Below are 19,813 nucleotides of genomic sequence, written 5' to 3' on the forward strand. Positions count from 1 at the left end.
TGAGATTCGATATGACTAAAAGATTGATCGGTGGAAACATATTATACTAAATCACGTCTAAAGCTTACAAGATCGATGTGACTTACCTGGCTTGACGAGGCTTCAGATTGCGTCCCCTGGCAGTGCCTGTGATGACTCCACAATAGCGACGTCCCGACTCTTGTGTTGTGAGCGCTGAAGATTTTGCCACAACTGTGACATTTTCCGGCTTTTTCGCCGTGCGCAATCACCTCTTCAAAGAAAGTCCACACAACGGACCTATCACGACGTCGTGGTGGTTGTTGTTGAGGTGGTGATTGTTGTTGTTGAGCACTTTCATGTTGTTGTTGTCGTGCTCGTCGTTGTTGTGTCTCCTCTTGTTGTTCACGTTGTCGAAGTCGTGGAACTTGACTTCGACGTTGAGATGGTGGTGGTAGTAGGTCTTCTTCTTCCTCCTCCTCCTCTTCTTCATTTGGATTTTGGGTTTCATCGTCATCTTCTTCTTCATTTGGATTTTGGGATTCACGCATATGTTGCTTGAATTCTTGAAATGCTTCATAAGCCACCAGGGCCGGCCCGATCTCATCCGGGGCCCTAGGCGAATAAAAATTTTGGGGCCTTTCGATAACAATAAAAAATTAAATATAAAACAAAAAATTATAATCAAGATTTTCATTCATCAAAACATAACACGCCTAGCACTTTTAGATGCAAAAATACTAATCAAATTCGTATAATCAAGTTTCTCGACCATATCTTTTTCAATAGACAGAGTAGCTAAACCGCTCAATCTTTCTTGCGACATAGTTGAACGAAGATAAGACTTGATCAATTTTAACTTTGAGAAGCTTCTTTCTGCATGGGCAACCGTGACCGGTAAAGTTAGCATAATTCTGTAAGCGATCCACGCATTTGGATAAATGCAATCCAAGTCCTTAATGTAATTCAAAACATCTATTGCTTTGTTTATATCTTCCGGGACACTATGGCTCAACATTTCCAATTCCTTGAAGAGATCATTCTTGTCTAAATCTGAAATCTCATTATGCTCCATCGATGATGCAAGATTGTCGCAGAAACTCTTTAAAGTCTGTTTATCGGCGACCTTTAATTTCTTCAAATCAAATAAAAGCCCGAACTGTTTTTCAAAATCCTGAAACTGTACAAACCTATTGACAAAGATAATTATGACAATAAATTATGAACAAAAATATTTGTTGATATAGTAAGTGTTGAATAGTAAGATTAAATAATCTAACCTGGTATGGAATGACGATATAGCTTGATCAACAATGTAGAAAAAATAGTTAATTTTAAAGGACTCTTCCTCGGATTGTGAGAGCGCGTCACTAGCGTTGTCATCAAATTGTCTTTTCCTTTGTACTCTTCGTTTTTCAATGAACACGGGCTCTATATCCATCTCAATTGCTATCGTTGTAGCTTGTAATTTAGCTTGATCGTATCCAATTTCCCTGTATTGCTTCAAAAAGCCAAGTAGACTTTCTAATTCTTTGATGGCAACATCCATTTGCATATCTTTAGTTTGGAGAAATTTGCTCACGTTGTTAACAACAAATAACAGATCATGCCAAATAATTAATGCCAACAAGAACTCATAATTCTGGATATTGTATACGGCTAAAGTCTCAGCATCACTTTTTGTCTTGGCATCTTCATTACTATTTGCCAAAAACATTAAAGCTTCTTTTATCTGCGGGGCTTGGTATCTTACTGCTTTAACGCTATCAATGCGACTTTCCCAACGTGTTTCCGACAATGGCTTGACAGTGAGACCTTTCACATGATCATTAAAGACTTTCCATCTCTTCGTAGAAGCTGAGAATAATGTGTATATTCGTTGTATGACACCGAAAAATGACACAACTTTGGGACAACAATTAGCCATATCACAAAGCATAAGATTTAGAGAATGACAAGCACAAGGTGAATAAAATGCTCTAGGATTCTTTTCAAGCATTCTACTTTGTACACCTTTATTTTTTCCTTTCATGTTAGCACCGTTATCATATCCCTGCCCTCTTATGTCATCAACATTAAGATGAAGAGCCTCCAAAACATGTAGAAGTTCATTAAAGAGTCCAAGCCCTGAAGTGTCATCTACCTTTATGAACTCTATAAAAAACTCTTCAACCACAATTGGATTTTTGGAAATATTCACGCACCTCACTACTAGAGACATTTGTTCTTCATTGCTAACATCCGGCGTACAATCAAGTATAATCGAAAAATATTTTGCTTCTTTGATTGTAGAAACAATTGAGAGTTTCACCTCGTTTGCCATCAATTGAATCAATTCATTTTGAATTTTGTGGCTCAAATAATGATAATTAATTTCCCTTTTCGAGATACGGCGAACATGTTCTTGCATCGTGGGATCAAACTCTGCAAGCAACTCTATCATCTGTAGAAAAAGCCCATTCCTCTCTTCATATATTTTTTCATTATCCCCGCGAAATGCCAAATTATTTCTCCCAAGCCTTTTTACAACAGCAAGTATCCTTTGTAGAATCTGTTTCCAATGCTCCTTTTCTTTGTTGATATGTTCTTGTAAACTCGAATCAATGGTTGACACCTGTTTAAGCCTTTTTTCCAAATCCACCCAATTAGCAATAGCGTCAACGTGTAGCTTACTTCTCTCGTGGCTATAAAGTCGTGCAGAAATATTATGCCAATCATTTAAACCTCCATCACCTAAGAGGCCTACATTATGACGATTCGTTGCAAATAACTTACAGCAAAAGCAAAAAACTTTATCGACTGAAGCTGAATACACCAACCACCTCCTGTCTTGTCTCTCTCCATTCGGTAAAACTCGCAAATAATGACTTGAAGAGAAACTTCTATCAGACTCATCTTTAGGAAATCTCATATCAATGTTTTTTTTAGGACCTTTTTCAACAAGAAAATCGATAAGACTTTGATTTATTTGCTTCCAATTCGCCGGATCATCCTCGTCAAAACAAATGGAACCTATTTCATTATCGTGTTCTTCATTCGGGGTCACATTCTCGTTCTCGTTCTCGTTCTCATTCACATTCTCATTCTCGTTCTCGTTCTCATTCACATTCACATTCTCGTTCTCGTTCTCGTTCTCGTTCTCGTTCTCGTTTTCGTTTTGACTAGTTTGTTCGTTCTCGTTCTCGTTTTGACTAGTTTGTTCGTTCTCAATCCCGACTTCAGCTCTTGTTTCATCCGTAACCACATCTTTCTTAAAATACTTATCGAGAGAACCAATTTGACTCTTATGTAAAACTTCTTTTTTCTCTTTTTCCTTTCTTTTTTCTGCACCCGACTTGTATCTTCTAATTGAACTCATTAAATTAACTGCTGAAAAAAATTAAAAATAAGTTAATAAATATATAAGATGCAAAAAAAACATAATAAAATACAAATTATTAAAACAAATTCTAATTGCTTGTGCATTTAGTTCCTCTAATTAAATAATAACTAACATTATATCATAGCTTTTGCCTTTCCACGTGAGGCCCTGGGAATTATTTACCAAAAAAGTGATCGTGCTTCTCTTTTTTTTATTGCAGTAAGACTTGAAATTTCCCAAATGTATCCGGCTCTGCAAACAGGATATGTGAAAGAATATATCAATTCAACAATATCATACACACAATATACTCAGCGACAAATCAAACCAGGGAATCACATTAAAAAAAAAAAAAAAAAAACCAGGGAATGATAAACAGACTCTTCCTATTGCTTGCTCAAACTCAAATAAAATCAAATTACAAATAAAATCCTTACCTAATTGCTTGCTCAAACTCAGCGGAAAATCAAACCAGGGGATCGATTCAATCGAATACTTAACCTACGCTCAAATCAGCAGAAAATCAAATACCTAACCTACGCTCAAATCAGCAGAAAATCAAACCAGAAATTTCTAATTCCTCACCTTGATTCGATCGGACTCGGACGCTCGGTGATGCGGTCAGGCCTGGATGCGGTGCTCACTTCACTTGACGCGCGCGCGGAGCGGAGGAGATGGCGCTGAGGCTCGTTGTCGTTCGCTTGGGTCGCGCGGAGGCGGAGGAGAAGCTCGTTCGTTTGGGTGGCGTCGTTAACGGAGGAGAAGCTCAGTCGTTCGTTTGGGTGGCGTCGTGAGCGGAGGAGAAGTTCGCGGAGGAGAACTAGTTCGTTTGGGCGGCGTCGTTAGGGGAGAAGAAGTTCGTTTGGGTTGTGGAGCTTCTGCCCTGCCCTGCTCGTTCATTAAATAGAAAAAAAAAAAAAAAAAAAAAAAAAATTGGGGCCCATCCAATTTCGGGGCCCTAGGCCCAGGCCTAGCTCGCCTTAGCCCATGGCCGGCCCTGTAAGCCACTTCGGATGGCGGAATTTGAGCTTGATAGGCTTGTTCGGGATCCATTTGATTGTAGTATGGCAGTTGGGTATTTGAAATTTCGGTGAATTCCGAATGGCCGAAAGTAAGAGCAACATAATTTGGATCGAAAGAGTATTGGGTGTTTAGGTCGAGGGCGTTTTGAGACAAGTGCAACCAATTTTCTTCAAAACGGTGCATTCGTTCACCTCGAGAAACTCTTCCCCTTCGACCTCATCGTTTGTGGGATGAGGATGCCATGAAAAATTGAAAGCGGTAAAGAATATTAGAGATTAAAATTGGCCGAGTATGAGAGTATTTGATATTGAGATTGAGAGAATTTGAGAGTTTGAGAGAAATGTGTGAAAAAAATGAATGAAATGTGAGGTATTTATAGATTTTAGAAATTAATGGGTAAAAAAAAAAAGACGACCGAAATTACAACGACTATAATTTAAACGGTAACAATTTTCAACGGCTATTTTTTTTTTATCCAACGGCCAAAATTAAAAAAAATAAATAAAAAAAAATTAACATCCGGGGATTCCCGTCCCATCCCAATAGCAATAACGGGAGTCCCGCTCCCATTATTGTTCCTAACGGTAGCAGAGATTCCGTCTCATCCCGCTACCGTTGAACCACGGTTACATGTGAGGTTCATTTTTTATTTATTTATTTATTTTTTTCAACGAACTTCATCACTAAGCCTCCCGGGCAATAGTATTCTACCAAACTAGCAGCGACATTGGTTCGTCTAGGTATAAATGATTATAACCCATTCTTCGCATTCAAACCAAGAATTTGTCCAACGTCGCAAGTAAATCAACTGCCACCTTCAGAGTTCCATTGTTTCAGTTAATAGTTTTAAGACTGGAATCATATCGCTTTTAAAGTTCTATTATTACAGACAAGTTCCGTTTCCCGAAATCATACGGACTCCGGAATAGAAATTAGTCTCCTCTGTGCCATTAACTGTATACTAGCCTCAAAGCATATTAGTGATGATTCACATCGGAAAACAGTATTTAGTCATGTTATTGAAATGTAGCCAAGGGTTCCAGATGATCCAGAAACAGAGCATTCTGGTCATCCTACGATATGGCTCTTTAATTTGCGAAGGTTTAATATTTGATGTTAGAGAGGCCTCAATGATCAAGAATTACCGCCTCTCCGCTGGGACCTTCGCGTTCAAAAATTCTTCTAACTATTTATTTAATGTTCGAAATATAGATCTAAGAATATAGAAAAAAAACCGAAAACAGCTTTATGGCATGAGATTCGGCGATCTGGTTTTCGAATTGAATAATCTCCGAAGGCAAACTTGGCCAAAAGCGCATTGTTGTATAGCGCTTCTTCCATAGGTCCCTCGTTTCAGATTATTTGAAAGCAAAAAGAAAGACAACAAAGTGGCGACGATGCTCAGGGAATACGAACCGAAATATTGATGTTCTCATATTGATGAAAACCAATCGACGAATTTCAATTAAATAGTATTCTTCATCGCATCTCTACTGATTCAAATAAAATGATAAATAAAAAAACACGGAATCGAAACGAATCCTACTCTATTTTCTTTTAATCACAAAGACAACCATCAAAACAGCCCTAAAGATTTCTCTACTACTCAAATTGAACCGGAATCAAACCAAACAATCACAGAAACAAGATATAACAAGCAGTGGATTGAATGACAGAGAAATAAAAGTGCAGAAACGTAAACGAGACACAAGAAATGTATCGTGGTCGATAATCCCAATACAGTTACCGAAACGAACAATACAACTCAAAACAACAACATATCCGAAAACCCCCAAAAAATAGAGCAAACCCCAATCTCGTTTAGACTCAATCTCAGAGTCATAAAGACCACTAGCAAGAAAAATACGTCGGGTTTGTATCTCTGGCAAGGGTAGGGATTCAGTTACTGAGTTGGATTTTCGTTGGCTGAGAGGCTTAGTGAGAGAAGCTCTGACAATCGATATAAAGGGGCAATGAGAGTTATAACCCAAGCAACTAGGGTTTACTCTCTTATGCGCCTCTCCAACCTGACCCATTCCAAATCTGACCCGAGTTGCTCATGGCCACACGATGAACTTCAATCTGACGGTCTTGACAAGTTTCTGTAGCAAAACGCATAGCACTGTTAGTACTTCTTCACGTTGAAATGGGAAGTCGTTTCCTTTGCTTATGTCGTTTGTCTTCAGCCCCACCTTCTCTTGTATTGCCACCCGGGCAGATATGTTGACCTCTGCATTCGAACAAGTGGCATTTGCGGCTGAAGTCACAACTTCAACCATTCCTTGCATTTGTGTCACTTATTTGCTAAAATTGCATCCGTATCACTTATTTGCATTTGTGTCACCTATAGAAAGTCTAAATTACCCTCTTATAATAAAATCAATCTCTCTCAAACTCCCTAGTCAGATCCGACAAGAAGAAGCTCGCCAACTCTCTCTCCCCTTTCTCATCTTCCTCCGCCGCCGCAAAGAAGAGGCTGGTTCCGACGGAGACCACCGGCGACAGCGATGAGAACGCGAGGGCGTCGAGGCTGTGGTCGACGGCGAGGTTCGGGAGGCGGATCGAGAAGGAATCAGGAGTTTGGAGAAGAGGATTCTCCGATCGTCGTCGTCGGCGAGGAAGAGGCTGGTTCCGGCGGAGACCACAGGCGACGGCGACGAGAACGCGAGGCCGTCGGGGCTGTGGTCGACGGCGAGGCTCGGGAGGCAGATCGAGAATGAATCGGGAGTTTGGAGAAGAGGATTCTCCGATCGTCGTCGTCGGCGAGGAAGAGACTGGTTCCGGCGGAGACCACCAGTGACGGCGACGAGAACGCGAGGCCGTCAGGACTGTGGTCGACGGCGAGGCTCAGGAGGCAGATCGAGAATGAATCGAGACTTTAGAGAAGAGGATTCTCTGATCGGCGTCGTCAGCGAGGAAAAGCCTAGTTTCGGCGGAGACCATCGGCGACGGCGACGAGAATGCGAGGCCGTCGGGGCTGTGGTCGACGGCAAGGCTCGGGAGCCAGATCGTGAAGGAATCGGGGAAGAAGAGGACGAAGGAATCTGTGTTGATGTATTTGTATTTGTGAAGGAGTCTACTTATTTTTTTGAAATATTTGACTGCGAGTCTACTTTTTGTAATTTGTTCTGTGAGTCTATTTTTTTCGAAATATTTGACTGCGAGTCTACTCTTTGTAATTTCTTTTGTGAGTCTACTTTTTTTCGAAATATTTGACTGCGAATATACTTTGAAATCTACGTAAGGGTATTTTTGTCCTTTTTTTTTTACCAAAATGACATCTATGCAACACCTTTTTTCGTCGTGACTCATTTGCAATTTGGAGCCGAGTTTGTGACTTTGATGCAAATCTCTCTAGTGGAATTTGCTGTTAATGTCACAATAACAGCACATTATTTCATTTGTATCACAAATGAGTCTAAATTGCATTCGTGTCTTTTTTTGCATATTTTGTTGGAATTGATCTAGGGTTTAAGAAAAAGTTTAACGCTTCGCAAAGCGGCGGAATTTTAAAAATTTTCTTTTCAAGTAAAAACATTTTTTTACTGACCTAGACAAAGAGCAAGTACATATAAATAAAAACTATTATGAGCTAAGAAGTTTACTAACCTTTCTTGAAGCTTGAACTTTGAGAAGCTTTTGGAAAGTTGCAACGCTCGTCTCCTCCCAGCACGTCTCTCTTTATTTCCTCGATAACTCGAGCAACCACGATGATTTATATCACTGAATCACTCGAAATAAAAGGAATCAGTGAGTGGGCACTTTTAAACACTACGACTTAAGAACGAGTCTTGAAGTCGCAGAGCTAAACTCTAGGTCAAATGAGGACCTAGGTGCCAAAACAATAAAACGAAATTGAATAGAGAGAGAGAGAGGATCGGCCAAGGTCTAGAGAGAGAGTCTCTCAAATCTCTAAAACTTTGGAATGAATGAAAAGTGTTGAATGAGGCTCCTATTTATAGGAGAGGTCTCACCTTCAATAATGTAGTTTCCTCTTCTATAGAATATCACATATTTATGAGCCAATTTCCTCTTTTTCCCTTTGAGATACCAGTCCGCCTCGATGAGCATAGGATCTTGGGCAGCGGCAAGACGTCGACAGTAAGCTGCCTAAGGAGCCCGGCGGACGAGTACAAATCGTCGCAGAGCAGGGTGTCGCGGTGGTACCTGAAGTGGATGTTGTACTTCTTCTTCGGCTTCGAAGTAGAACCCACCTCATTCACAGATTTCACCGCGCCCGCCCCGCTCGAATGAGTCTCCACCAGACTCCCCTCGCCCAAAACTGGCCTCCTCCTTTCCTGGGCCGCCCGAGCCGCAGTAGACGAGGATTTCCCCTTGTCCGCTGTAGATGAAGGCACTGATTTGGCCACCCCGACCGTGGATGCCGGTGTGGACACCCTGCCTCCATCAGAGTTCTTCTTCTTCTTCCTCTTATTCTTCCCCTCGTCTCCAGAAGGTTCACCCTCACCCTCTTCCTCTCCGGGTCCTTCCTTTTTCTGGGTCCGCTGGAGGGGTCGCCCGACTTCTCCGCCTCTCCGTCCAGTGCGACCGGAGCAGAATCAGGGGCTTGATCACCCCGAGTGGCCTCAGAGTCCTCCGGAACCACGTCGTCCTCAACATCGACGACCGGGATATCACTGGGATTTCGAGTCCCGATGATCTCGACTTCGGGTTCCTGAGAAGGAACCGGCGACGTGGTGGACGAGGAAGAGACCCCGGCAACATATTTCTTTTGACGCCTCGTGTCGCGAGCAAAAACGTTGGAGTTCATGTTGTCTCCGACAACTTTTTCAGAAAAAAAAGAGATAAATAAATAATAAAATATACATATAAACATAAAAATGATAAAGAACACGAACCTTCAAAGGTTGCAGAGGAGGTCGGCCAAAGTCCAGCCGAAGTGAATCTCTCTCCAGTAAAAGAAGGCCACTCATCGCGTCCGTCTTGCAGAAGCTCGAGCTTTTCGACGAACTGAGGACTCGATGGTGCCCTGATTTTTCCTGAGAAACGATTATAGAAAAATATCATGAACAAGTAAATCACTTCGATCCCTGTAAGCGAATAAAGACAGTTGCGAAATTAATTGGCCTACTCGGAGAGCTCGCCCATCTCGACCTGAATCGAGGAGCTCAGTCCCCGAGAGAGTGCTCATTGACGGTAAAGTAAAAATATCGACGACCCCAATACTTGTCCTTCGAAGGAAGGGCCGAGATCACCCATTTGCCCGCCGCCTTCGAAAGATAGAAGCATTTTGGGTCATGCTTAGAGTTCGCCTTCATGACGCATAAACGGACTAGGTCCATCACGTCGAGATCAACGCCTTGCTCGTGGGCCACAACCATCAAACCCAGAACCATCCGGACGAAGTTCGGACACATCTGAGGAAGCGTCAGTCCCAGGGCTTCGACATAATAAAAAAGAAGAGAGGGGATCGGGAACCGTAGTCCACACTTATCCAACCAAACTTCGTACATGCAACATCGATCGTCAAGGATGGTCTTCGCTGTCGCATAAGGGGGAGGAAGAATAAGCCCTATCTCGGACGGAATCTGATATTTTCGGCGAAAAAGGGCGAGATCGGAACTCTTGACAGATGATGGCAGACATATATCTTCAACATTCGAAGGGTTGGATCCCGACGGAGGAATTTCCGAAGAAGACATTTTTTCGTCTTTTTTTTTTTATAGAAAAATGTTTGAAGAACTTCAAAAGATTTGAGGATAATAAAGATTGCAAGGCAAACTGGAAGAAAAAACCTTGAGTTAGTCTAACAAATCGAAGCGAAGTCAAAGAAAATAGAAGGAAATGTAGAGTTCGACTGTGAGACCCGACTTTTGTACACGTCAGCTTCTGTAAAAATTTCCTCTTATCAATAAATAAAGGAAATTTTCTTCTCTCTCCGTGTTGAATGAATTATAAGAATTCACAATAAGGAAATGGTGAGTTTTGATAATCCGAATATAAGGAAAGAGATTTTTGAAAGCCCTTGAATGTTGGAATAAATTTAAGTGCTTGAGAACGAAGGAAATAATATTAAGGAATTTCTCGAATGAATGAGGAAACAATCGAGAATGGAAAATTAAGAATATTAAGGTCGATAATATTTTAGAATATTTTCACGGATTTAAGGATGGTGAAAGTGAAAATATATTTTAACGACCTTAAACTAATTCCAACGTGAAAGGAGTTCGAAAGGAAATTAGTGGATTAATTTCCTCGTTATATTTTTCCATCTCTCGAAAAGAGAATAAAATTAAAAGGATCCAGGTACAACGAGGCGGAGGCGACGAGGCCGGTTTTGAAGATTCTAAGAAAAAGAGTTATCGAAATTAAAGCTCGATTAACTCGTGAGTCTTTTAATCGCGTCTCGCGTTTAAATACTCTTGGATTTGATTAATGTGATGTATTTCGCGTATTTAAATAAATAATTTATGATTATTTATTTAACAACGTTTAAGAAATTGATTTGATTCGCTTTGGAATTCTCGGTTACTTTTTATTCGGATCAATTTATTTGAGACTCATAAGCATGTTATTGGATTTTATTTCGTATTGTTCTCGATACGAAAATACGCGAGTCTTGAATAAGTTTGACTTCCGAAAAACCGGAGAATAATGAATTAAATTCTCGAATTCCGAACCGACTCGAATCTAATCCCGACAACGAACCTTATCTTTTCAAGTAGTTTCAAATCCAGTAACTAACGAAGTTTCAACTTCGGATTCTAGTTCTCTCGACGCTCCAGGACGTGCTAAAGGTCTCGGGAAGCGTGTAAAGCAAAGTGTCCTCCGGAATTCATCGAGTTCTCCGACGAACTATTCCGGGTAAGTGGGATTTAAGTTTGAGGCGCCAAAAGGGGAATGGTGCCTAGTAGAGTAATTGTTTATGTTTCTTCGTTTAATCCTAAAACAAAGAGAAACCCTCAGTTAGACAAGATGACCGAATAAGGCTTCGGCCACTAACTAATAAGATAATAAAATGATAGGGTTAAACGGTTAGCGGGATAAGAACCTTGAAGCCTTTAAAGTTATGTTGAGCTTCTGTAATAGGTTTTACCCCTTCGTCCTGATGAGAGGACAACAGGAGGAGGAAAGACGGTGTCCTTCGGATTCAATCCCGAGAGGAACTGTTCTAGGAGAAAGTCCAGCCTCACAGCTGTCGACTACTCCTTCTAAAATACTTAAAGAGCCATACAGTGAAATTAATAATGTTGATGACGGGCTTTATCCCGATAAGATCTCCTCATGTAATAAGATAGACAGGTAGGCTGTAGACAGCTCCTGTAAAACATAACGAACTCTTGTCGGCAATGTAGCGAGTGGCATTCCCGAAGGTCCTTTAATGGGAAGTCGATGGGTGGCTTACCTGTCCTGAAGGAAATATGAACCCTGGATCGACCAGGGATTGGTGAGGGTTTGATTCCCTCTACCAAACGCGCGCTAAGGCCCTCCTACATGTGCTAGTGGATCCCAGACGTTAAAACTTCGGCCTTCTGAGGGCTAGGCTCAAGTTCTCAGAATGGTTTACTCATCTCTCATGAACGGCTACGGACTGAAGTGTTGATTGGCCAGTCCACTGATGTAAGGCGCCGGTATGAGCGAGATGGATGAGTTTCTAGGAAGACGGTTGTTAGCCGGATTCCTATATGATTATGTGTTTGATTGTTCTAGAACGGGGTTCTAAAACTGAATATGTCTATGTTGATTGAATGATATTTTTGTTATCCTGATTGTATGATGGAACTTCTTTATTCTTCTGAATCTATCACCTGCTGTCATCTGCATTTTATCATCTGCAACCATGCATCTCATGTAGTGCTAGGTTAGATATCCTGCTTGCTGAGTCGGTGTGACTCACCCCTTAAATCCCTCTCCTTGTAGATAAAGGAAAAGCTCAGGCGAAGCAGGAGTGCTAGTCAAGGTAGATCTCATGACGACCTGTGGCATAGGAAATGTCTTTTTGGGAAATGGGTATCAGGTTTTTGAAAACCGAGCTTGTATGCTCGTGAAAGTTTTATATAGCTTTTGGAATAACTTTTATTATATAATAACGTTTAGATAATCGGCCCGAAACTCTTTTTACGTTTTGAAACTCGGTTAGCACGATTATGGGCATGTGCTTATGGATAGCAAGCTAGGGTAGTCCGCATTTTTGTAACCCTTTTAAAAGCGAAAAATTTTACCGGTTTTTAGCGGACTAGCTCTAGAAACCTTTGTTATTCCTTATATGTAAATTAAATTTATTTCCGCTGTCGTTCAATAAACGTTTTGTAAATGACGTTTGAAAATGTTTTATGTTCATTTCGTTTGAAAATATAAATGGTTATGAAAATGTTACGAGAAAGGTCGCGTTCCGAGGGCGACGGGTGTCCTGCGGGTCGTGACATCGACAGTCGAACTGAAATGCCAAAAGTCGAAGTCTTTAAAAGAGTTTAAAACTTTAGAGATAAAATTAATCTTTTGTGCGAAGGAAGAGAAAATAAAAGTTACCTTTCTATGCCGAGTTCGCTGAAAGTTATAAGTAAATAAGAAGTCTTTTTGAATTTCACTTATTTATAAGCTTTTATATTAAACCGAATTCCGAGAAAAAGAGGAATAAATACGAATAAAATAATATAACCGCTTTCCCAACCCTTCGACTACGTCTTACGTGGACAAACGGTAACATGCCACGCGTCCGCAGTATTCGTCGAAATCGCTGATTTTCCGTAACCCTAGAATAACTTCGCTCCAATATTTCGAAAAATTCGGAATATTTTCAAAATATTCGGGGGCTAACTGTGGGGGTTAAAAATCTACTCTAAAAAATATTATCTCATATTGGGCTTCAATTCAGACCTAGCCCATTACCATTTTTGTAGGACAGACCGCATATCAGTCTTGGGCCCAGTTCGACTTCGACAAGTCGGCCTAAGATCAGATATGTTCCAGATCGGCCCCGACCTAGTCACACCTTCCAGTTCGACCACGTCATCCTGACCAGAAGAATCGGTCAGTCAAAGGGAAATCGCGCCACGAAGACAGGGTCTAGGACCAATTCAACCCCGACAGTGTGAAACGGATCAGGCAACACATGTCTTCAACGAAGGAGTCTCGCCTCGTCTATAAATAGGGGATCAGATGTGTATTTGCGCCACAAGTTCAGAATTTATCTTCCAATCATTTTTTCAGTATTATTGTTCTCAATGTTGAATTCGCCTATAAGACTTCGTCACTTCGCCCTATTGTAATTCGTTGTCGTGATCAATAAAGCCTATTAATAATTTCCTTTTAGTATTGCCATTCATCTTTAAATAGTTTCTTATACGACGTCTTTCGGAATCTCGATAAAATATATATCATATATTAGCATTTTAATATCTGTGATTGTTGATCGATCCAAAAATCGACATCAACCATCTCCCAATTCAAATCGTTGTATTATTTTCAGTGATTTTAATAAACGGCCCCGAACTCACTTTGCATTTAGTTCTTTCTTTTAGTTAATTTTTACCAATATATAAAATTGATTCAGTTTTTCTATTTGATCTTGCAACGGAGATTTGATGCACAGTCCTAAATCTAAATCGACCTATCTACTTATTTAAGTTGTCGTGACTGCTTTTGTGTGATTTCTCACGTCAACAAGTATCTTTACTCTATTTCCTCATTTCAATCTTTTACTTTTAATTGAAAGAGTTGGTAAGTTTAATTATTTTCAATATTAGGATTTTCATTTTTCCAGTTGAACTTAAATGGTGATACGGTGCATTCATTATAACATATATTGTATCTGAAATTTATGCAAATAGTATCTCATTTTAAATAACCAGATCTTGCCAAGAAGACTATGCCAGAGGTGGTATGTGTTTACACCAAAGGGTAGTGGCCTGGTTATGACATGTGACTCATGAGTCATGTTTTGCCAAGTCATCTAAGATTGATCAATTCTTAGCCACATACGCACAAGCACATATCTATTTATTTAGTGGTCAAGCTATTTAAATATCTCCCCAGAGGCCAACTTGGCGAAAATAGACCGTGTCATTAATTTCAAAATAGGGTCAATTTCTTTTTAAAAATCTTATTCCTTCATACTCGTGGGTTTTTTTTTTTTTTTTTTTTACCTAGTCATTTTTTCACGGCTGTCAGATCAACACCTTCACAAAAACACCGAAAAGATCCATTTTCAGTGGAGCAAATTGTAATCCAACCAAAGGTCAAAGTCAAACCCAAGACAAAACAGAGTGGAAAAAATGGTTTGGGATGTGGAAGGTTATGTTCCGTAGTTAACTCAAAAAGTTTTTTGTTTTCTGTTTTCTAATTTCTGTAGTTGTATTGAAAAACTGTTTTGTAGTTGTTTTCTAAAAGTTGTTTGGTACAGTTTTCATTTTTGTTTTTGAGAAAGTGAAAAAACTGAAAAAAGTGTTTGGTATAGTTTTCATTTTTGTTTTTGAAAGAATGAAAAGAGAAGATAAGGAGAAAGAGGAGAGAAGAGAAGAAATTTTTTTTTCAAAAACACATTTTATTTGTTTTCTGTTTTCTTTACTTTTTTCCAAAACAACTTCAAAATTTTTTGAAATTTTTTTCCGAAAACACTTTACCAAACATGATTTCAATTTTTGTTTTCAATTTTTTCAACTCAAAAACTAAAAAACAGTTTTTGAGTTGCTTACCAAACATGCCCGAAATGTTCTACTTTTCTCGAAACTACATTTTTGGCAACTTAACAAGGACCATTATTTTTAGGGTTATTTTATTAAGCAAGCTAAAATTGGCAAACACTTGCAACCTAAGTAATGTCATCAACACCAACGTTCAAGAGTTTTGACGATTTCTCTACCGTGACTATTCTATCTCAACGTACTCTAACGCTAACGAAGTATGATCATAAAATTAATCTAGAACGAATCCAATATCTTTTATAGCACATTTATTTCTGATATCTTATTAAATTTATGGCCTGGTTGTGATTCACTAATTTTTTTCTATGAGCAGAGGATGCTTTGAAATTTGCCTTTTCGACCAACAAGGCAAACAGAGTTTACATCTCCATGATATGTATTGCTAAAAAGGGTACGAGTATTGCATTTGAAAATTTGAACCGCTTGAATATATTAACCTGCCAATTTCAGAATATTCTTCTCAGCATCCTCAACAGTCATACGACAAAGACAGGCAATTTATATAAACTCCAAATCAAACAGCAAGAAAGAAGCAACGTCGCCCAAAAAAAAATTAAAAATTACATATTCTATACAATAATTTAAATAATTATAAGATCATTTACCTTTATCTCTACACAGATCAAATTTAACTATTCAACAAGAAGAAGGAAACTACAGCAACAAATACTGGGGAAGGGTCCTCCTGGGGAACTAACTAGACTAGAGCCATTGGAGTTGGACATACAATAAAAAAAAAAAAAAAAAAAAAAAAAAAAACAACTCCAAAACAGCCATTTTTTTAAAAAAAAAATAATAATTGTTCTTGATCTCCATCTCAATGATCAGTAACCTCCCTCCCTCTACAAAATTCAAATTCAAAGAACAAAATAAATAAATAAATAAATAAGCCTAAAGAAAAAAAAGTCCATTCTATTAAAAAGAGATGACCGGTCGTGCTCATGATCATCATAGTAGTATCGCCTTCAACAAAGAAAGCAAGGGAAAAAAAAAAAAGCAATAATAATCATCATAAATAAGCAAAGAAATAAAAACAAAAAAAAAGAAAAATATATGCCCGAATCAGCCATGGGTGTTGACGGCTTCCCAGACGAGATTCTTTGGGACGGGGTTGGACAAATCCCTGGCCTGAAGCGCGGCGGTCTTGAGCGTCCTCAGAGTGGACACATTGGCTCCCCAGAAGGAGAGGCTCCGGTAAGGCAAGCCGTGCTTCTTGCAGAGGTCTCGAATGACCGGCGAGATTCTGCGGAGCTGGCCGCGCGGGAGGCGAGGGAAGAGATGGTGCTCGAGCTGAAACTGAAGCCCCCCGAAGAACCAGTCCATCCACGACGGGCACGAGATGTCGATGGTCCCGCTCGCCTGCTTCTCGAACCAGTCGTTGCCGTTTGGCAGCCCCAAATACACGTCCGCCGAGAAGTGGTTCAGCGTGAACTGCACGTGCTGGATCGCCGTCACCGCGAAGCTCACGAACACGAACGCGAACCTCTCTCCCCAGCTCGGGAGGAGCGAGACCAGGTAGGGAAACCACGTCCAGAAGATCAGGATTCCGGCGATGTTCAGGGCTCGGTCCGGGACCCGGCGGTGCGGCGAGGCTAGCAGGATCAGGGTCTGGATGAAGAGGTTTATCCTTCCCACGCACATCACCGGGTAGTACGTGAAGTGCTGGTAGCTCACCAGGAATCGGGAGACCGAGTCGAAGGTGAGTTTTCGGCCGTAGAATTTCGAGGTGATCGATTGGAAAAACTCCGAGGAGACCGCGAAGACCGGGATGTGCTGGAGATCGGGGTCGTTGTCCAGGCTGTTGCAGGCGATGTGGTGGGCGTTGTGAGTCCACTTCCACCACGCCATGCTTATTCCGGTGATGCAGTTTCCGGCGAGGAGTTGGGCGACTCTGGTCGTGGCCTTCGTCGGCATGATCTGGTAGTGGCCGGAATCGTGGCCGACGTAGGCGCTCTGGATCCACGCCATTCCGAGCACCGCCGCGCAGAGGAGGTGGACGAGCACGCTCTCCGACCTCGCGACGCCGTAGAACACCAGGGCGAGCATCGCGGCGACGGCGATCATGGTGTACATTATGATGTGGCCTTTCTTCTCGAACGTTCCGGCCTTGTGGAGCTCGCCGGCGAGCTTTCTGTAGTCCTTCGAGATCTCGGAGACCTTGAAGTCGCGGAGGTAGTAGCCGGTGAAGAATCGGTCCAGGCGAGCCCAGGCTGTGCGGGGATGGTAGGCGATGAAAGCGTCGGTGACTTCTTCTCCGGCGAGGTTCCGGAGAGGGATTTCGCCGCCGGGATGGCCTTTAACCCAGTCGGATACATTGTAGACTTTTCCCTGGATGGAGATCCAGAGATCTCCTGGCTTGTTGTGAGATTTCAGATCTTCGCTCGTAATGTACTTCCGATTGTCACCGTCGACGTTCTCGAGGGACCCCATTGTTGAGAAGAAGAGATTGGGAACCACAAAACTAGGGTTTACTCTGAGAATGCGAAATCGGAACCAATCCAAAAACCTTTTTTTTTTCCTTCCTTCAAAACGACAATCCCGTTAAGCGACGAGAATGCGATTTGAGGGATTTTGGATCTGTTTCGCCTCTATTTCGTATTTTATTTATTGAGTTATATATTGTGTATTTAGGAAGGGAATGGGAAAGAATGATGAAAGAAAAAAAGGACGTGGAAACAGAACAAGCGGTGGAGAGGGGTTTTAGTGTGTGGGAGAGGAGAAACAAAACGAACAGCTATGCACGCGGATATGCGATTTGAGAAGAGGAGAATAATATATCTTATTGAACTTCCAAGTGAGAGAATAAAGGGGAATTCTAAAGTTACCTGGTGGTCACACAACCGATACCTTAAAATGGGATATTTTGCTCTTGCTGCCGTTGATTTAAGATCACCCCTTTGGGCTTAAAATTGTCTTGATTATCTCTTTTTTTATTATATAAAGTTAAGACTAAAGTTGTTTGTGCTGTCAAATAACTTCTTTATTTCTTTATCGATCGAAAAAAATGAAAGAGACATCTCGAACTTAGATGACGTAGAGTTGGCTAACAAATTGAGTTTGATCGATGATTTTAGTGACATAGTGGTTACTTACGGAAATAACTACATGTGTATTACATTTATTTGAAATAATGATTCCGATATATTCGGATGCGTGGAGGTAGCAACGATTTATTTATTTTTTATTTTATTTTTTTGAAGAGTATGAGATTGAACTCATGAAATTATCAACTAAATTATATGAAGTACCACAAGTAGTAATAAAATTTAAAAGGGATAATTTTTCAAAAATACAAATTTAAAGACGGTAAATTATAAAATTTAAAATTAATTTTATAAATTGACTCGGAATGTGAGATTTCATCAGCATGTTTCATTATCTATTAAGGCTTTTGAAATGTTTTTCCAAAAATAATAAAAAAAAGCTTTTGAAACGTTTGCAACTGTATATGATTTTATTGACCTTTTTCAAATTTCAGATACAATTTGGAATACATCGCATTGATTAAATTAAAGTTTAATGCAATAATCTTAAAGTATAATGCTATAATATAATTTGATAATTAAAAGTATTTGTATGTACGAAAGGACTCAAGGCACTTAATCTCAAGGATTAAAATATTGTCGTACCACAATATCTCGTTGGTATATCACAAAATCTAAAGTGCCACTAAAATAATACGCGTAAAAACCATGTTGCTTTATGTACAACCGTTTTATTACTGCCGTATATCACAATATTTCAAATACCACGCGATAAAATATCATATGTATGAATAAATCAATAAAGAGAGAATTCCATAAATGAGAAATAATCTGTATTGTATTCAATCAGTCTTACACACTTTACACTGTAGGCTATCCTTTTTTATACACTAGGTAATACCATAAATTAAGGTGTAAAAGGCATAAATAAAAGTTGTATAATAGCTGCCAATCGTCCTAGAGTTTGTCCTCATATGAGCAACGGTCTGATATGAATTGTACCAGAAAATATCGCTGGTCTGCTGAGATAGACACGTCACCAAAGTCTAGAACTCTCTGAAGGTAAATATCAAGGGTATTGTTGGGAGAGTAAAACGACAGACATCAACATAGTCGTTTTACTCATTGATTCATGTCATTTCTTCTGATATCTTAACATTCCCCTTGAAATCGAGCTCCCTCTTGGGTTGAACCCCCAATTTGTTTCGCAGTCGGCTAAAAAAGGAATGTGAGAGTGGCTTGGTCAGGATATCCGCGATCTGGTCTTGAGCTGGGACATGACGCAGATCAAGAGATTTTTCCTGCACCTTCTCGCGGACAAAGAAGAGGTCGAGCTCCATATGTTTGGTGCGAGCATTCTGAATCGGATTTGCAGACAGTAGAACGGTGCTGAGATTATCACACCAGATAATCGGCTTGTGAGGCGTGCAAATTCGAAGTTCGCTGAGAAGAGACTGAAGCCAGAGTATTTCAGTTGTAGTTGTGGCGAGGTTGCGGTACTCAGCTTCTGTGGATGATCTAGAGACTGTTGGCTGCTTCTTGGAACTCCAAGTGATCAAATTTTGACCCAAAAAGATGCACAATCCGCTTGTAGACCGGCGATCGTCAATGTCCGTAGCCCAATCCGAGTCCGAGAACCCAATGATGTTGAGTGAGTTGGGCTTCTGCAGAAACAGACCATGATGTAGAGTTCCTCGGAGATACCTCAGTATGCGTTTCACAGCTTTCCAATGTGGCTGAAGCGGGGAATGCATAAATTGGCTTACTTTATTTACGCTGAAGCTAATTTCCGGCCTTGTGATTGTGGCGTATTGCAGAGCGCC

General features: G+C 40.4%; 2 protein-coding genes, 1 long non-coding RNA gene and 1 other non-coding gene across 4 annotated transcripts; 1 reads left to right on the forward strand and 3 right to left on the reverse strand.

Moving 5' to 3' along the window:
- Positions 1-642: 642 nt before the first annotated feature.
- Positions 643-2,853, reverse strand: LOC149400429 (uncharacterized). Its single transcript, XM_089610430.1, has 3 exons — positions 2,750-2,853; positions 1,239-2,642; positions 643-1,148 (listed from the first exon to the last, which is right to left on the reverse strand). The coding sequence occupies exons 1-3, from the start codon at positions 2,851-2,853 to the stop codon at positions 659-661; spliced, it is 1,998 nt and encodes a 665-aa protein (XP_089466556.1). The 3' UTR covers positions 643-658.
- Positions 2,854-5,362: 2,509 nt separating this feature from the next.
- On the reverse strand, positions 5,363-5,512 carry LOC149400430 (small nucleolar RNA snoR145). The gene has a single exon (XR_016296847.1). It is a non-coding gene; the product is annotated as a small nucleolar RNA snoR145 (small nucleolar RNA).
- Positions 5,513-10,618: 5,106 nt separating this feature from the next.
- LOC149400431 (uncharacterized) lies at positions 10,619-12,677 on the forward strand. The gene is made up of 3 exons (XR_016296757.1): positions 10,619-10,689; positions 11,072-11,167; positions 12,224-12,677. It is a non-coding gene; the product is annotated as an uncharacterized LOC149400431 (long non-coding RNA).
- Positions 12,678-15,485: 2,808 nt separating this feature from the next.
- On the reverse strand, positions 15,486-17,752 carry SLD2 (Fatty acid/sphingolipid desaturase). The gene has a single exon (XM_089612048.1). The coding sequence runs from the start codon at positions 17,434-17,436 to the stop codon at positions 16,069-16,071; it is 1,368 nt and encodes a 455-aa protein (XP_089468174.1). The 5' UTR covers positions 17,437-17,752; the 3' UTR covers positions 15,486-16,068.
- Between the last annotated feature and the right edge of the window lie 2,061 nt (positions 17,753-19,813).

This window comes from Urtica dioica, chromosome 4 (assembly GCF_054948205.1).
Source record: "Urtica dioica subsp. dioica isolate 48M chromosome 4, U.dioica_male_clone48M_v1_H2, whole genome shotgun sequence".
In the NCBI taxonomy this organism is placed as follows: domain Eukaryota; kingdom Viridiplantae; phylum Streptophyta; class Magnoliopsida; order Rosales; family Urticaceae; genus Urtica; species Urtica dioica.